The sequence below is a fragment of the Telopea speciosissima genome, chromosome 6, assembly GCF_018873765.1.
Source record: "Telopea speciosissima isolate NSW1024214 ecotype Mountain lineage chromosome 6, Tspe_v1, whole genome shotgun sequence".
Lineage (NCBI taxonomy): Eukaryota > Viridiplantae > Streptophyta > Magnoliopsida > Proteales > Proteaceae > Telopea > Telopea speciosissima.
The window spans coordinates 34,665,087-34,683,206 of record NC_057921.1 but is presented as its reverse complement, the minus strand read 5'-3'; the positions used below and the strand labels follow the sequence as shown (position 1 = coordinate 34,683,206).

At 40.0% G+C, this 18,120-nt stretch overlaps 1 protein-coding gene across 1 annotated transcript in view; it reads left to right on the top strand.

The window, feature by feature from the left end:
• Positions 1 to 3,715: 3,715 nt before the first annotated feature.
• Positions 3,716 to 18,120, top strand: part of LOC122664737 (probable acyl-activating enzyme 17, peroxisomal) — a 99,009-nt gene continuing 84,604 nt past the window's right edge. Inside the window, exons 1-4 of the mRNA XM_043860702.1 lie at positions 3,716 to 4,017; positions 4,633 to 4,762; positions 4,839 to 5,107; positions 11,918 to 12,122. Coding sequence (XP_043716637.1) covers positions 3,764 to 4,017; positions 4,633 to 4,762; positions 4,839 to 5,107; positions 11,918 to 12,122 — 858 coding nt within the window. The 5' untranslated portion in view covers positions 3,716 to 3,763. The remainder of the gene's footprint in view (positions 4,018 to 4,632; positions 4,763 to 4,838; positions 5,108 to 11,917; positions 12,123 to 18,120) is intronic.

Sequence of the window (18,120 nt, the reverse complement as noted above, 5' to 3'; positions counted from 1 at the left end):
TTGGCCAAAGTATACCATCAACTGTCATCAGACAATGACAAATTTACTTTATGAATCATAGATGAAATATTCAAAGGTAGCGAATTATTTAAAACGGAAGTATTCTAGCCAGACTCCATAGAAAAAGAATCAACTTTATTCATTCTATCGGTCAAAGAGATCGATAATTTAGTTGAATCAAGTAGACAACCATGATGAGAGGTAATCCAATGATCAGTCCAGAAGAAGGTAGATTTACCATTGCCAATTTTTTTTATTAAAATCCGTTCCAGGGAATGGATTATATGAGAAATGCTGTTCCAGACCCACGACCCTTTTTTCACACGGGTTTTAGGATAAAAAAAGGAGAGTTTGGGGAAATACTTTGCTTTCAGAACTCGAGACCAAATTGGCGAAGTATCAGTGAGTAACCTCCACCCTAATTTCATAAGCAAGACTTTGTTGTGATGTTCCGCCTAACGAAAACCCAAACCCCCTCGAGATTTGGAGGTGCACATCTTATCCCAAGCAATGAGAGAACGATTTTTCTTTTTTCCAGAGTTCCCCAACAAAAAATTGAGACAAATGGAATCAATATTCCGACATATTTTTAAAGGAAACAAAAAGCAATTCATCAAATAAGCAGGAGTAGAGGCTAACACAGATTTAATTAACACATTACATTCTGCATAAGATAAAAGATTGGACTTCCAAAGAGAGAGTTTCCTTTGCATTTTCAAAATCATCCCACTTAATTCTTTTACTCTAGACCTGCAATGAAACAGATTAGTAGCCAAATAAACAAAATCCCTTGACATTTCTTTTATGTCGATGAGAGAATAAAGAGATGTCCTATCCCTAGGAGGAACATTTCGACTAAAATGAATTCCACTTTTGGAGAGATTAATTTTTTGTCCAGAGAGATCCAAAAAGTGATCCAAAATTGCTTTAATAGTCAGTAAGTCCTCTTGAGTAGCACGACAAAAAATGAAGATATCATTAGCAAATAAAAGCTGAAAAATTTCTGGGGCTAATCGAGAGATCTTAATACCTTGAAACAAATTCTATTCACGATAAGCAGAGACAAGTCTAGAAAGAACTTCCATGACAACAATGAACAGATAAGGACTAAGAGGACATCCTTGACGAATTCCCCTAAAGGCATGAAAGAAATCAAAAGGACTTCCATCCATCTTGATGGAAAAGGAGGTTGAAGAGATAAGGGAGTAAATTAGACTACCCCATTATCTCCAAACCCTAAAAATCTAAGCAGAGAGATGATTAAATCCCATTCAAGTCTATCATAAGCTTTAGACATATCAATCTTAATTGGAACATAGCCAGTCTTACCTTTTGTATGATTAAGAAAATGAAAAATTTCCCGTGCAGCAACAATATTATCAGTGATTTGCCTGCTAGGAATAAAAGCTGCCTTAAGAGGGGAAATGAATGCATTCAAGAATAATTTTAGTCTATTAGCCACCAATTTGGATAAAATTTTATAAGTCACATTGCAAAGGCTAATAGGTCTAAAATCACCCACTTTCATTACCAAAAAAGAAAAATCACCCACTTTCGAAGCAGAATAAGTCTTAGGAATAAGATAAATTAGAGTATGATAGACCCTGTATGGGATAAATCGAAACTTCCAAATCCCAAACTTTTTGGAAAAAACAGGCTTGAAAACCATCTGATCCTGGGACTTTAAGGGGACCGAAACAAAACACTACCTTCTTGACCTCTTCCAAAGAAGGAGGAGAACAGATGAAAAAAGCCTCTTCAAGAGTAAGAACCTGGAAAAATAAACACTCAATAAAATCAGTATTTAGAGGATTAGAGGTGGTAAAGACATCCTTTAGATGGAAGGTGAAACACTGAGCCATTATTTTTGAATCTTCAATCTTATTTCCTTGTGCATTCCATATAAAATTAGAGATGGTGACAAAAACACAAAATTTTATCATTACGTCACCATCTCTAATGTAAATTTATCTTGGGAGTTGGGACTTGATTAGCAAAAATAGTCCATGGGTGAGTGAAAGACCTGAAAAGCACCAGAGGAAGAGCCACTCAGCTTTTTGTTTTTTTTGATGAGAAAAAGAAAGTGGATTACATAAGGGAAATTAATTTACATCATCTGTACATATGTTCAAGCAAGCATTTTTTGCCATATTCTTAACTAAAGTTAGACAGAACTTATCACCATCCATAGTAAACTCAACATCCTGTGTATGGTTAGAGATATATAGAAAATCTTTGAACAAAAACCACAACCAAGGGCATTTGGTAGGAGATGGAAGAGTATCGGTAACCAGTTTTTGATCCACCCACACTTCTTTAATCTTCAACCCAATGCAGGCCACTCGATCACAGCCTTTGCGGATCGCAAAAAGAACTACTGCTAGTTCAGCATTGTTAGAAATAGTTCATGTATCAAAAAACTTTAGCCTGCCATCTACCAAAAAAACATAGGACCATCCTACTGTAGTCATACTTGTGTTAGAGTATCCTGCACATATTATAATAGGTGAATTAAAAAGAGGTATATGAAAAGACAGAGATGGAACTGACAATGCATCATCATTATCGGATACAACCAGGGAAGGAAAGGTGGGGGGGGCAAATGTTTAGATCCGCAATCCAGTTGTTGACCCTGTTCAGAACCCAAACTGGGTCAGGCAGTCCCAAGGCCACAACAGCCTTGTTCCTAACCAACCAGATGAAATAACATGTAATGAAAAAAACAGTAAAAAACCAGAGTGACATATTTTTATCAGTCTTAAAATAAAGAAAAAAGAGGAAGCAGACAGACTTTATGTTCTCCAGATCTATAGAATCGGTTCTTAAGCCCAAAGGATCTCCCGCCCAAACGTCTTTGACCCAATCACAAGATAAGAACAGGTGCCATGAGGATTCAACACCAGTCCCACAAAGAGCACAAGTGGTGTTAAACTAGATCCAATTCAATAGAGTGGCCTTGGGGGGTAATCCTGCATTTAGTAAACGCCAAATAAAGATTTGAAATTTTGGGTGAATTGAAAATTTACAAAAGAACTTCCACCAAGAAATTTCAATAGAAGAAATATTAGTAGTAAAAGAAGTAAGTGCACGAGCAGCTACTTTGGTAGTTAAGATACCATTCATAACTCTAATGCAGCACCATTTGTCAGGTGAATTAGAAAAGCTTATGGACCTAAATGAGGTAGAGATAGATGGATTGATATAGGAATTGAGCAAAGAGAAGTTCCAATTATTATTTTGAATAAAAGAACTTACCAAGGTAGTTTTTTCTGTGTGAGAAAGAGGGGAGTGGTGTAACAAAACGAAACTACCTGACAGATGTGGGATCCATTTATCATACAAGAAGAAAGTAGTAGTGCCATCACCGATCCTTTTAATCACTAATTTCTCCAAATCAAAAATAATAGAAGAGATGCTGTTCCAAGTCCGTTCTTATGGAAGGATCAAAGAGGGACCGAGACCTAAAGTGTTTTCCTTGAAAAGCACCAGAGGAATAGTCGCGCCAGCTCAAAAGGATTATCTAATACGCATACGTGATAAGACACCGATGTAAGTGCCCTGAAAGGCACCAGAGGAAGAGCCTCGTCAGCTTTATTTGTTTTGTTGTTATCGAATATGTGATCAGGTAATCTCAAGACACCGTTGTAAGTGCGCCTGCTATACACCTAAACACTACTCTACCTTTCCAGTTTAGTGAAAGAAGTACATTTACATCCGAAGAACGAGAGAGAGAGAGAGAGAGAGAGAGAGAGAGAGAGAGTCCATGGCGTTCAAGAGCTTAGATTGTATAACGGTGGAAGATATCGCTGCTCTCGGAATTTCTTCCAAAGTTGCAGAGGAACTCCATAGATATCTCACTGATATCATTCGAAATTACGGGAACACCACGGCGGAGACATGGAAGAACATCAGTGAAAGCCTTTTAAACCCTGACCTCCCTTTTTCGTTTCATCAGATGATGTATTACGGATGCTACAAGGACTTCGCCTCTGATCCTCCTGCTTGGATTCCCAATCCGTAAACTCCTCACTAAACTCTGCTTCTCAGTTTGATTCCTCTGTTCATGACTTGGTGTTCAATTCCTTTTGAATCCAAACATCTGACCCTGAAGTTGCTCAACTTATGCAACGGATGTGTTGTAAACCACTTTCTGCAAAATTGAAATTTACCTCCACTGTTAATAGCATTATTAAGTCATCGTTTTACGTTAATTTCTGTATTCCTTTGTCCTAACTAAATCAATACCCTGATCACGATTTATTTTTCTGAACAATTTTATTCATTCTTACTGTAAATGGAGAAATTAATCAATATATTTTTTTTGGACTGTAGAAGATGTTCTTTGGATACGTGTCCTCCTCATTCGGGGAAATATGAGTTTAGAAATTATGAAGTTTTACTTTGTTTCCAAAAGGAAAGGAGTTCTGGAGTTCTTATTAATATGCATTTTCTAGAATTAGTCTCTGCCATTGAGTGATTTTTAGAGGCACTGCAAAGAAAAAGGGGAATACGTTTCTAACCTAAAGCTGGAAGTTATATATAAAAGATGCATCATCTTCGTGTCATTCATTCTGTAATCTTTTGTAGGCGATACAATTTACTGAATAGTTTTAATTGCTGATGTATGGGCAGGGAGAATGCGGTTATGACCAATGTTGGCGGATTTCTAGAGAGGCATGGAAGAGAGTTGCTTGGCTTGAGATACAGGGATCCCATCTACAGCTTCTCTGATTTTCAGAAATTTTCCGTCTTGAGCCCTGAGGTATCACTACTAGGTTTTTTTCCTTTCAATCTTATTTTTGGCAGATGGTGAGTTATTAATTACTTTACTTTATTAGGTCTATTGGAAACTGGTATTGGATGAGATGGATATCTCCTTTTCAGTACCTCCATCGTGCATTTTACGGGAGCTTCCCTCAGAGCAATGTCACTTATCTCATCCTGGAGGCCTATGGTTACCAGGAGCATTTTTCAATTCATCTCGTAATTGTTTGGATTTGAATGGGAGGAGGAATGCGTGTGATATAGCAGTCATATGGCGTGATGAAGGGGAAGATGATCTACCTGTAAAACGAATGACGCTTGAGGAATTGCGTTCTGAGGTCTGGTATGTTACATTTCATTTTTATTATGATTACTGTCATGTATTCATGAGTTTCTGTTCTTGTTGCATCATCAAGTCAGTGCTGAAAGGTTCAAAATTTCTTAAGATGATATACTTGTCACAGACCCACAGTACTGCATTACGTAATTACTTAAACTTGCACCAGCAGTGACAAACATTCAATATAACTTTGTGCTAGGTTTAGTTTGTTGAGTTGATGTATATTTCAAGCTCCTACTTTTTCTTGGGCAAATAAACATTCATCAATTCCCATGGAGTGGACCCCTTCACTCCTGCGCCAGCCCTCCCAGCATTGTCAATCATAGCTCGGTAATATTTCCCCTGAGTAGCATTAGCTGGGATGCTGTGATAGAAGAAGAACTTGGACATTGCATCACCTACTTTCGCTTTCCAACCACCCCATGTTTGTTTTATAGTTCTTTGTGTGGTGTCCTGCTGACTGTACCTAAGGGTATCCTGTGAAAGAATCTCAATGGGATCATCAGGATTGAAGGGTGGGGATGGGGGTGGGGATGAGGGTGGAACTCCCCTCACACTTTGGGTTCTCCTAAAAGGCAAATCCCCTCGTCTCTCCTTCTTCCTCCTCTCCCCTACCGGTTGTGCATCCGAAACAGCTAGTCTAGAACCAAAGTCGCCTGCTCCTCTGTACATCTTTGTAGCCCTAACCCTTTCCATCTCAGTTGTCATCCGACTCTCAGCAAGGGTTCTTTGGTACTTTCTCCACTCTGCCTGTGACTCAAAATCCTCCTGCGTGGCCATGTACTCATCATCTTGTGGCTGTCTCTAAGATTGCCTCATAAAACTCTTCTTCTCCCTTTTGTTTTTTTGCCTTCTTAATCTTCCTCCCTTCAAGTGTTTAGACATGCTCTGTTGCTCCACATAAGGAACTTGTGTGCATTTGGTCACATCCTTATACCCCACCAGCCAAATTCTGCTTTAATTTGGTAGCCCCTCTAGAATTTAGAATTTGGAATTTTTCTACAATAGTTACTTCTTGACTTTTTCTTGTCATTTGACATTGACTCTCCATGCAGCCATGCTATATCTCCACCTCCACCTCAGCCATTGTGCAACAGTTTTAAACCTTGGCACACTGTTACATCAACAAATGCATACATTACTAGCTATTTGACATCATTTCAAAGTCCTAAATAAATCATATAACTATTTCCTATTTTGCCCTTACCTCTTGTACTTTTTTCCTTAATTAAAAATAATTTTCAATAACTTTGTTCATAAATAATCATACCATAAGTAATACAAATTTATAATGGATGAAACAAGAATCATCACTTCCCATATTCAAATGCATTAACAATTCTTTCATTAATTTTAAATAATTTTCAAAACAAAACAGATATTCTTCACTAATTTTTTTTGGGTTTTGTATTGGTAATTTTATAAAATATATTTAAATTTCAGAAATTAAAATAAAAAATTTACTAACTAAAAACAAAAACGACACCATGAGGTTGTAGATCGGCCAACGGTGTCTAACATTTATTTAATTGAGTTCCAAACAATGAGTTTTTTGGAAGAAAATCATTTTATTTTACAGAAAAATAAATAAATAATTTAAAAACAGAAAATAATTCCACCTCCTTCAATCCATAGATCGGTGGACATTATCAAATATAATAAATACATAATCAACAAACAAGTATTGATCATGTTTCTGTGAAAAAAATTGTTTTTGAGATGAATAGTTACCTAACAGTGTTCTTGAGATGCAATGCAACTACCAAGAGAGATGTTGAAGCTTCAATGTTGCATCTACAACCTTTGATCCCAACTTGGAGGTGAGATTTGCCAAAAAAGTAGACCAAATAGGTGTTTTCCCTTCATAGCACACCGAGAGAGGTGAGAGAGAGTGAGATTTCGACTTGCCAAGAGGATGTATTTAAGTGACTTAAAGTTGGACCGAGACCGAGATAATTCACGAGATCTCGGTCGAGTTTTTTTGCTGTTTTTCTGTTATTTCTGAGATCTTGAACCATGCATAAACCTATAATTTCTTATGAACTATGCAATGATAGAATCCATTGTATATCTAGTTACCATTTGCTGAAGCTCTAATGAATCTATAGAAAAAATGCTAAATTTTCTTAGGGCCAAGTGCTAGATCCAAGGGGTTGGCTGTCACACCCCAAACCACCCCTTGGGAGGATTAGGTAGGTGACCCGAATTGCGTTACGGCAATCCGCCAAATCCCACGGATCTAGAAGCAGTTATTACATTCACGGACCCACATTCATCACAGTACTGCAGGTAAGATCAGAGTGCTGCAGATAAACTACAATTACAATAACAAAGAGAAGCGTAGCGATACGGGAAATGATGATAATATATATATACATACATGTGTTTGTCCTGATACATTCCCTAAACTACCCACAAACTGATGAGTAAAGCTGACAAGAATAAAAAGCCAAAGAAAATACATACATATATAAACAGGGTGAGCTGTCTCAACCCCAAAAAGAAAGTAAGAAAACTACAGTAAAACCACAAGCAAGATGAGGATAAACTCCTAACAAAACAAAAAGGAGTCCCCAAGACAAAAAGCATCAAGTGCACTCTTCAACGGTCTTCATTAATGACCACCGAGAATGCACGCATCATCGGCACGACCTTCGTCGGGGTCAACACCAATATCATCATAATAACCAGGGCTCTCCTCCTCGTAATGAGCCTCTATGCCACAACGGCATCGATCTGCAAAATCATCTAAAGAAAAACATGTATAACAGAGTGTGAGTCCCACTGAGCTCGTGAGCAAAATATATCATCATGCATGCACATGCAACCATAATCCACATGTTCCTACATGATATGCAAGTCCAGTTTATTTATTAGCCACCTAACAATACAACTAAGTCAGGTCAGTGCTACTACAATCCCCAATACATGTATCCCTGGTGCGGGTTTGGTTATCCCGTCCCGCGATACACCCATTGAGTTGTCGGAGAGGACCAGTCAGCTCCTGCATTCGTTCACCAAGGTCAGCCCGATCAGCCCTCTGTGATTAACTTGTAGGGCAATCCATCACTTTTCTCTTTTCTTTTCTTTCCTGGCTTATAGCCCATAATCACCATTCCGGTGCAAACACATTTCTTTCTTTTTCATTTTCTTTCTTTTCTCATATACACATATGGTCATCCTCACAGGCATCCAACACCTTAACCCCTGTTGGCAAGGGTGCGTAGCACGGGTGATGAAACTCTAACCCCATGTCTATATGGCATCGTATGAGTCGGGCGGTGTCAACCGTATCCCATTCTACGGGCTACCACATGCCTCATTTCCAAGCCGACTACAACATCTAGTCTAACATTCACAATCATCAAATAAAATTCACAGTGTTGATTAACAGACAGTCAATGTGTAGTAATTTGAGTAATTGAACAAAATTAGATAACACAACATTTATAATTTAAGATTCTTAACTCGCACATATCACAAGTTACACATACATATATGATAATACTTCACTCACCTGGGTCTGGTTCTAAGAACTCGGTTGCAAATTAAGTTCCAACTGCAGTCTGGTTGCAGGCCTCGAGCGCGGGATCAAATCCTACATATAAATCAGAAATTGTCATTTTAATATTCCAATCTATCTCTGGTGGTCCTAGAGTTAACCTAAGCTCACTGGGTTGGCCAGGTGTTCAGTTTGTTTTCACTTGGAATTCTCTAGGCCTTGCACTGGGCCTTAGGCCTATGTCCCGGTGCATCATCCAGAGATAGTGGCCTAGGGGTAAAATGGTCATTTACAGTATTAGTACCTGACCCTAGGTCATAATAGGCTTACAGTGCTGTCCCCAGCTTGACAGTACTGCAGGACCAAGCACAGGCAGGGTTTCCAAGTCCTGTGGGGCCCACTTGGGTTCCCAAGCATTCCCTCATATGGACAGGTGTAGGGAGGGGCATTTAGGTAATTTCCCACCTTCCCATACAGTACCATGGCCATTGGGTGAGGTCCCCCAAGTCAGAACATCAAAACAGCAACAATTCCTTCACTGGGCGATGTCTCTGGGCGTTGGGTGCATCGCCCAGAGTCTTCAAAACGAGATCTGGCTGAGATTCCTAGGTGGTTGGTTATGGGCAGTGACCAAATCATCTTCCCATGCATGTTAGGGTATTAGGTGACCCCAGGGGTGATCTTCATTTTGGTCCATGTGGATTTTCCACTGGGCCCACCACTTGGCTGCCAGAGGCTGCCCAGACAGCCCCATGAATAGTAACCCACGAATTTTTCCAGCCTCAGAACTTGGTCTCAGTCACATGCAAAGCTGTATTTACATATCAAATGCTAATCTAGGGCTGCTACCACCTAGGGCTAGGTCCCATGCAGCCAGGGCTTGCATCTAGGACTCCAAACAGCCAAATAACAGTGCATCTGGGCAGTGCAGCCATGCACAGCCAGATTTCAGCTACAAGACCAGTAGAACAGATCTGTAAAATTCCTTAAAATTCCCAGATCTTCCATGCTTCATACTTGCATGGCAGATCTGGAGCAGTTCTAGGCAATTCCCAGCTGTTGTGGGCTGCCAGAGAGCAGAAAATCATCCAAATATATGAATCAATGGTAGCAGCAGGTAGGAGCAGTATTATTTATACCTGCACAGGTCTGAGAAGGCTCGAATCCAGGCTTTGGATGCAAGGCTGCCACCTCTCCTTCCTTCCTTCTTCTCGTTCTTCTTCTTCTTCCTCTCTTTTCTTTCTTCTCCCTTCCCCACGATTTGAACAGTAGCCAAGGGTTTAAATGAACCCATGGCACTGCTATTTATAGGCCCAGCCCATACTAGGGTCTGTTTGGCTACTAAGGCCCTTTTTCAAAATGAGTTTTTAAATTGATTCTCAGTGATTCTGGGCACATTGGTGGGGTCCACAGTGGTCCAGGGGTATGAGGTGGTCCCTCAGACTCCCCTCTACCTATGGAGGGTGCCCATGTCCAATATGAGTGGTCCCCACAATTTAAAATCAATTTAATATGCTGTTTTGCACTCTGGGCGATGTCTCTGGGCCTTGTCTACATCGCCCAGAGATTTCAACAAGGCTGAATCTCAGTGGGGCTTGCACAGGAGTTTGACCCATGGTTAGGGCATTGTCCCCACAAGCCAATTAGAGTTTTTTACACACTTTTCCAGGGGTGGGTCCCACAGTTATGGAGAGGAGAGAGATTACCTGGAGTCCAAGCCATACATAATGCTGTGAGCTGTGCAGCTGCAAGGGTCAGTGATCCACCTACTGATAGGTATATAGGATGATCCACATAGGGTTTCTTCATCAATCCAAATCACTGGAGTGATACTCCACAGTGTTCTTGGTTGCCTGGTCAGGGGTTCCTGTCCTTCAATCAAAATTCTAGCCAGTCAGGAGCAAGGTTTGACATTTGCTCAGTTGGCAAAGACTAAATTCCTCAAAATTAAGAAGTCATGAGTTCAACTCTTCTTCATGGTTCGAGAACTCGCGAGATCTTGCTGAGATCTCGCCGAGTTTCTCGGTTTTTCAAAAACTCGAGTCGAGATGCCATACGCATTATAAAAATACACTTTCTCGGCGAAATCTCGGCGAGATCTCGGTATCGTCTCGACCATAGTTGTCATGGCGCTGGAGAGGGTTGCATGGCGACCTACGCCATGGCATCCCTCTTTGATTTCTTCTTCCTGTTTTCGATTTCTTCTTCCCTCTTCGATTTCTTCTTCGATTTCTTCTTCCTGTCTTCTTTCCCTCTTCGATTTCTTCTTTCCTTCTTCGATTTCTGAATTTTCTTCTTAAAACTTGAGAAACAATAGAGAAAAAATAAAACATGGCTTGAGTATACATCTATTAACACATTAAAAATAGAGAAAATAAAAAATAAAACATGGTCGACATGCTCGCCATGGCGGGCGACATGTCGATATATCGACGTGACCACCGACTTGGATCGCCGTGACGCCGTGACAACTATGGTCTCGACCCAGCCAAATGAGTCCAATTTTGAAGTTTTTTTTCTGATTTTTTACGTTATAAAAATAAAATTTCTCACCGAGATTTCGGCGAAGTCTCGGTATCGGGTCTTGATATGGGTTTTGACCCATTTTTTCACCCCATTTCACCCATCTAACCCATTTTATAAACTAAGCTACATGGACAGAACTCGAAAATCTCGCCGAGTTCTGCCCATAGCTCTAAAGAAAGGGAAAACAGCCCATTTAGCTCCATTTTCTTTCTCTTTCCTTCAAATTTTGGGTGGATTGCATGGTTTCAAGTGAGATTTAGAGAACATTGATGTAATGTACTTTTTATTTGAATGTTTTGATTGATATGTACTAATTTGAATGTTTTGATTGCTAATTTGCTATGTATTATTAAGTTATGTGTAGAGTAGGTTGTTTTAGTACGACTCGTCACCTACCAACCTATGGTCCAAAGTGAAACTCATATTTGGGCTTGGTTTTTGGGAAATCTGGGCATGCCATTGTGTTTAAATGGCCTGAAATAGACTGAATTCCAAGTTTCAGACCCAAAATATGTGTAAAACCCACCGAGTTGGGGGTCCGAGTCAAAAAAAAAAAAAATGCAGCAACTCGCCGAGATCTTGGCGAGATCTCGACTCGTCTCGATTTCTGGCTGGGCCGAGATGCCACAGAGACCCGAGTTTTAGAACCTTGCTCTTCTTGGGGCCTACCTATCAAAACAAAAAAAAAAAAGAAAAAAAAAGTGTTAGATTTTCTTATGGGCTTTGAAACAGAGATGACTCAATCACTTATTTGGTATTCTTATTCCCAATTTTTGTCCTGACAGGTTAGTTGCATATGCACTCGAAACATTGGGCCTGGTCAAAGGATCTGCCATTGCAATAGATATGCCAATGACTCTCACTGCTGTGGTTATCTACCTAGCCATCGTATTGTCAGGCTATGTTGTGGTATCGATTGCTGATAGCTTTGTCCCTAATGAAATATCGACAAGGCTCAAAATATCAGATGCAAAAGTGATATTCACTCAGGTTGGTTCCCATTTTATTGCAGCTTTGTCAACCAACTAATCTGCAATTTCCAATTTTTCTTTATCAGTTATATAGCACTTTGCTTTGCTTATCTTGGTACTCTTTTTGTAATTGTTGTGTGAAGAGGTATATATTTTTGGATGGGTTATATGGGCTTTGTTATAGGATCCAACCATGACAAATTGAGCTCAGACTTTTGGTGTCACTTCCTAATGTTCTATTATGTTTTGATTGTTTTCAAATTTCCCTTGATGGGGGTAATGTATCTGTAGCTCTTTTTGGCCATTATAAAGTCCAGAATGAAGTTTATGTGAATCTCCTGGTAATATTTGATCTTCTTAAATGATACAGGAAATGTATGAGAGCTTTCTTTGGTACACAAGTTCAAGCAGTATGCATAATTTTTATCCTCTCATCCTCGCATTGGACAAGGAACCCAAATAGAAAATAACTCACTGTTGCCTGATCTGCAATCCAGTTCTAGCCTTTTAGGTCCTCTATAATAAACAATAAATATTTTGGTAATTCTCTGTTTTAGTATATAATTTTGAAGGAACAGCTTAATGTAGAAGGGGTTCAATTAAGAACCACTCTACAGAAGGATTGATAAACCCATAAACCCATAGAAACAAGAGGCAGAATTAGAAAGTATATGAAATCAACCAACCCAGCCAAAGGAATTCTCTCAGCTTTGGATCGAATGATGCTTGTATAGGGTTGAAACACTGCTGAAAGTTTCAATTGATTTTGATGGTTGAGCTGGGAGATAAGACAGCAACTCCCAAAATAGAAACTAACTCTCTGCAGGCCAAAACAGCCATGTGATGATGATCAAACTTGGATCGAGTAAAGGATCCATGGAGAGAGGGCTCGGCTGCAAGTTTGATGAAGTTCTGATGGGTAGAAGTGAAGTTATGGGGGTGGAATGAAAATAGAAGGTATGCGGAATTTGGGAGTTTCAGGCTGTGGAATGAGGTGGGGGTGACAATCGAGTGGATGGAAGGGAAGTGATGGTGGGAAGGTTGTATGCTCCAAAGATCAACTAAAACTGATGGTTGTTTGCAGAGATATGAACTTCACAAATCCCAGCACCTGATCTGGAAGAAAACTGGGCAGCAACAAGATGGCTCGATCCTTAATTGAAGAACAGCAGCAGTAGCACTCGAATGGTCTTCTCAATGGTTGGAGTAGTCACAATAACACAGCAGCAGTCGGGTAGATGGAGAGGCAGAGAAGATGGAGAAATAGAAAATAGAAGGCTGGGGGATAGATGGATTAGGCTCTCTCAGCCAGGCTCCTTCAGCCCTTCAAGTCAATCACTCAACTTGAGAAGAAATCACACTTGCAGCAAAGCAAAGCAAAGCAGTATTTTCATTCATCATAATCAAATCAAACAGCCTTACAAATATATAGGAGCAAAAACTTGCTTCTCAAGAAAAGACAGAAAATAGAAACTTTCCTAATTAACTTGACTGAAATAAAATAGTAACTAGGGTTGACATGAAAATAGAAACTACTAAATACTAATTGATTCTAAAGCCTTCAAATCTCTTCAACTGAATCATGTGGACCCCACTTTAGATGGCTTAATAGGTGCAGCCAAACTCCTTAGTCTGTGGTCCCCACCCTTTAAGTTGTCTCCATCTATTCAATTAAAAGACTTTAAGACATTGACAAAACCGCCCCTACGGTTTCTTCTAGTAATTATCTCACCAAGCCAAATTAAGGGGCTGTGACACTGTTCACGTGAACAGTAACATAAACAGCGTTTTGGCCTCTTCTTCTTCAGGTTTTGATCTACATCACAGCTTGTTTTGACATTGTAGAGCTAATTAAATCACTAATAATTACTTTAAGATGTTCCGGGTGTAATTTTGATGACTGATAGGAGGAAATGTACTAAACACTGATATTTTTATATATCAGCATTTCTAGCTGTAGAAACTCATAATTTCACTTCTAATCTTATGTCTGAACAATCAGAAGCCAACCTGGAATATGATTTTTCCAAGATCTGGGATTGGACCTTCTAATCCTAGAATGGTAGTTACAATTATATGTGCCGCTATATTAACAGAGTCGTAGTTACATAGGATGAAATTACATACAGGTTAAGGTCTAGTTGGGGAAGGGGGAGGGGGGGGGGAAATAAGGTGCTCAGCCCGACTAGTACTTGTTCCGCAAGAACTCCACTACTGCCTTGGCATCTGTCCATTCACTCGTAGTCAGAGGGTTAATTGTGTTAGTTCTATGGGAGACCAAACCTCCATTTCTTGAGGTGAGGTTGCTGCACATTGCCCTCTATAGGCAGAGTTATTGTTTCCTTTCTCACCCCTCTTTTTTATAGTATGGAAACAAAATTTTATTTCTCTCTAGATGACTGTACATTGGTATGAAAGATTACCCAAATGTGTAGGACTGATGTAAGTGTCCGCTGTCCAAAACATATGCTACAAAAGAAATATAAGAGCATAAGAACATCAGATGTTTAATTAGATATGAGGGCTGGAAAATCCTCTCCTCAAGCATCAGAAGGAACACGTAGGAGCTCCTTTGTAGCTCTGTCACACTCCTCGATAACATATGCAATAGACCTGCAAAGTCCTTGAAGATTCTTTCTTTTGCATATCAAAGTTCCCTTGGTTTCTCTCCTTCCATATGCCCCAACAGCTAGCAAAGAGAATCATTCTACAGGAATCCTTCCTTTCCCATTGGATACCCCTTTTGGCAATTGTAGTAAGAAATACTTCAGCTCAAGAGGCATTGGCTGTTGCTCCCAACAGAGTCTTGTGAAGAGCAGCATGCATCACTGGATTGTTCCCAGTATTGGAACAGGTAGTAAGCATTCGCCTCATCTTTTCAAAGTCAAAGCAGCACAGTTGTTACCAAACGGAAATCCTGTACTCTGTAGATTGTTCTGTCTCAGCAGCTTATTTAAGAAGTCCATGAGAATGACTCCAGTCTAAGCAGAAAGGACTTACTCCATAGTCTGCTTAGGTATAACTGTCAAACCCATAAGAGACCAGAGATGATTTACTGTGTTGAAATCCTTGAATAATGGCTTGTGTCAGAGTGACTACAGCTGATCTTTATTTATAATAAGAGAAAGAATGTTCTGGAATGGGTACAAGGACAATATTACCCCTATGACATTTTTACCCTTGAAACCCATATTACAACACTCCCCCTCAAGTTGGTGCATACATGTCAAACATGCCCAACTTGCTAACAATAGAACAAAACAATTTATTGCTAATAGTCTTAGTAAGAATATCAGCTAGTTGATCACTAGACTGAACAAACGGAATACAAATGACTCCTCGCTCCAGCTTCTCCTTGATAAAATGCCGATCGATCTCAACATGCTTGGTGCGATCATGTTGGACTGGTTTATGAGCAATGCTAATTGCAGATTTACTTTCGCAGTAGAGTTGCAAAGGAATATCAATTGACATCCCAAGATCTTGAAGAAGTCCCTTGAGCCAAAGTAGTTCACAGATACCTTGTGCCATGGTTCTAAACTCAGCTTCAGCACTTGACCGAGCAACCACTACCTGTTTCTTGCTTCTCCAAGTAGTTAAATTCCCTCTAACATAGGTGCAATAGCCAGATGTTGATCTTCTATCATCAGGGCTGCCTACCGAATCTGCATCATTATAAGCTTCTACCTGGAGGTGGTTGTGTGAAGAGTATAGGATTCCTTTACCAGGGGAAGACTTCAGGTACCTTAGGATCCGATATGCAGCCTCCAAGTGTGAAGAGTGAGGATCATGCATAAACTGGTTGACTACACTTACTGCAAATGTAATATCTGGTCGGGTATGGGATAAATATATCAATCTCCCAACCAGTCTCTGATAACTTCCCTTATCCACAGGGTCACCTTCCTTACTCTTCAGGTGTGTGTTGGGCTCCAATGGTGTATCGGTAGGTTTACACCCAAGCATCCCAGTATCACTCAACAAATCAAGAGTGTATTTTCTCTGGGAAAGAGATATACCCTTAGCTGAATAGGCAACTTCTATTCCCAAGAAATACCGCAATCTACCCAAAGTCTTTGACCTCAAATTCTGTGCCTAGGTAGATCCATAGTTGTCACGGCGTCACGGCGATCCAAGTCGGTGGAGGGGTGTCACGTCGATATATCGACATGTCGCCCGCCATGGCGTTGCCATGGCGAGCATGTCGACCATGTTTTATTTTTTATTTTCTCTATTTTTAATGTGTTAATAGATGTATACTCAAGCCATGTTTTATTTTTTCTCTATTGTTTCTCAAGTTTTAAGAAGAAAATTCAGAAATCGAAGAAGAAATCGAAGAGGGAAAGAAGAAATCGAAAGAAATCGAAGAGGGAAAGAAGACAGGAAGAAGAAATCGAAGAGGGAAAGAAGACAGGAAGAAGAAATCGAAGAAGAAATCGAAAGAAATTGAAGAGGGAAAGAAGAAATCGAAGAGGGAAGAAGAAATCGAAGACAGGAAGAAGAAATCGAAGAGGGAAAGAGAGTCAGGAAGAAGAAATCAAAGAGGGTCGCCATGCAGCCCTCTCCAGCGCCAGGACGCCATGGCGACGCCATGACAACTATGGGTAGATCTTTAACTTCTGAATCTCTTGTGCATCACTTCCAGTGATCACTATATCACCTACATAGACGATCAAAATAGTGATATGCTATCCCACTCTTTTGAGAAACAGTGTGTGGTCAGCTTTGCTTTGTTTATAGCCATTGGCAACCATGACTTTATGAAAACGACCAAACCAGGCTCGGGGTGATTGCTTTAAGCTATATAAATCCTTCTTCAATTTGCACACCTTTCCCTGAGTTTCTGGTGAAGCAAATCCTGGATGTATCTCCATATAGACGTCCTCTTCCAACTCTCCAGGTAAGAACTGTTTATGTTTTAGGGGTATTTCTGTAACTGGTTATTGTATTCTAGCTTAAGTTGTATTTTGTCTCTTGTTTCTTCTTTTTCCTTTTGCCTCCCTAGGGAGCTGTTTGTAATTCCAACAGTTGATTAATGAAGAATATAGGGGAGAGAAATCGATTTTCTCTCCCATACGGTTGTGTTCATTTCTCTTCTGCTTCCCTTCTCTCTTCTTCTCTTCTCCTCCTTCTCTTCTCAGCCTTTACCTTCTTACTTCTTCTCTTGAATCAATCCTAGCTCATTTCTAACTAGAATGCGTTCTTGACATCAAGTTGTTGAAGACTCCAGCCCTAGTTTACAGCGTAAGACATAATCACCCGAACAGTGTTCATCTTTGCTATAGGAGCAAAGGTTTCTTGGTAGTTGATCCCATGGGTTTGGGTAAACCCTTTGGCAACCAATTTCTTTTTGTATCTATCCACTATCCCATCCGGCTTGTGCTTTACTACAAAGACCCAACCAACGGGTTTCTTTCCTTGTGGAAGAGATTCCAGATCCCAGGTTCTATTTTTCTCCAGGGCATGCATTTCTTCATCCATTGCCGCCTTCCATTTCTTTTCAGCTATCGCTTCCTAGCAGTTGTTAGGAATAGAGATGGAAGATAAAGAGGAAACAAAGGCATGGAATGAAGGAGTCAAAGAATTATAAGAGACAAAATTTGAAATTTGATGTAGAGTACAATTTCTCTTGGGTTTTCTGATTGCAATAGGAAGATCAAGACTTGGATCAGAGATATGCTTACTAGATGGATGACTAGGACTTGGAGTAGGTATTGATTGTGTGGGTGCATTGGTGGTGGTCTCTTTGTGCCCAGCTTCACGAGGAGGGAAGAAGACTCCTTGAGGAGGAAAAAAAGTTCCATCACGAACAAAGGTCTGCACCTGATTCGGTTCTTTCCTTTGATCCCCAAACTTCCCCTGAATTATAGGCTGTCCATTCTGTCCTAGTGCTTGCTCTTGACTGGTAATCCCATCTTCCAACTCAATAGTTTCATCTTCAATGGTGGGTACATGTGCATCCAATGGAGCTATCAGAGTTACATCTTCATTACTTGAATCCTCCCCTTGAAGAGGTA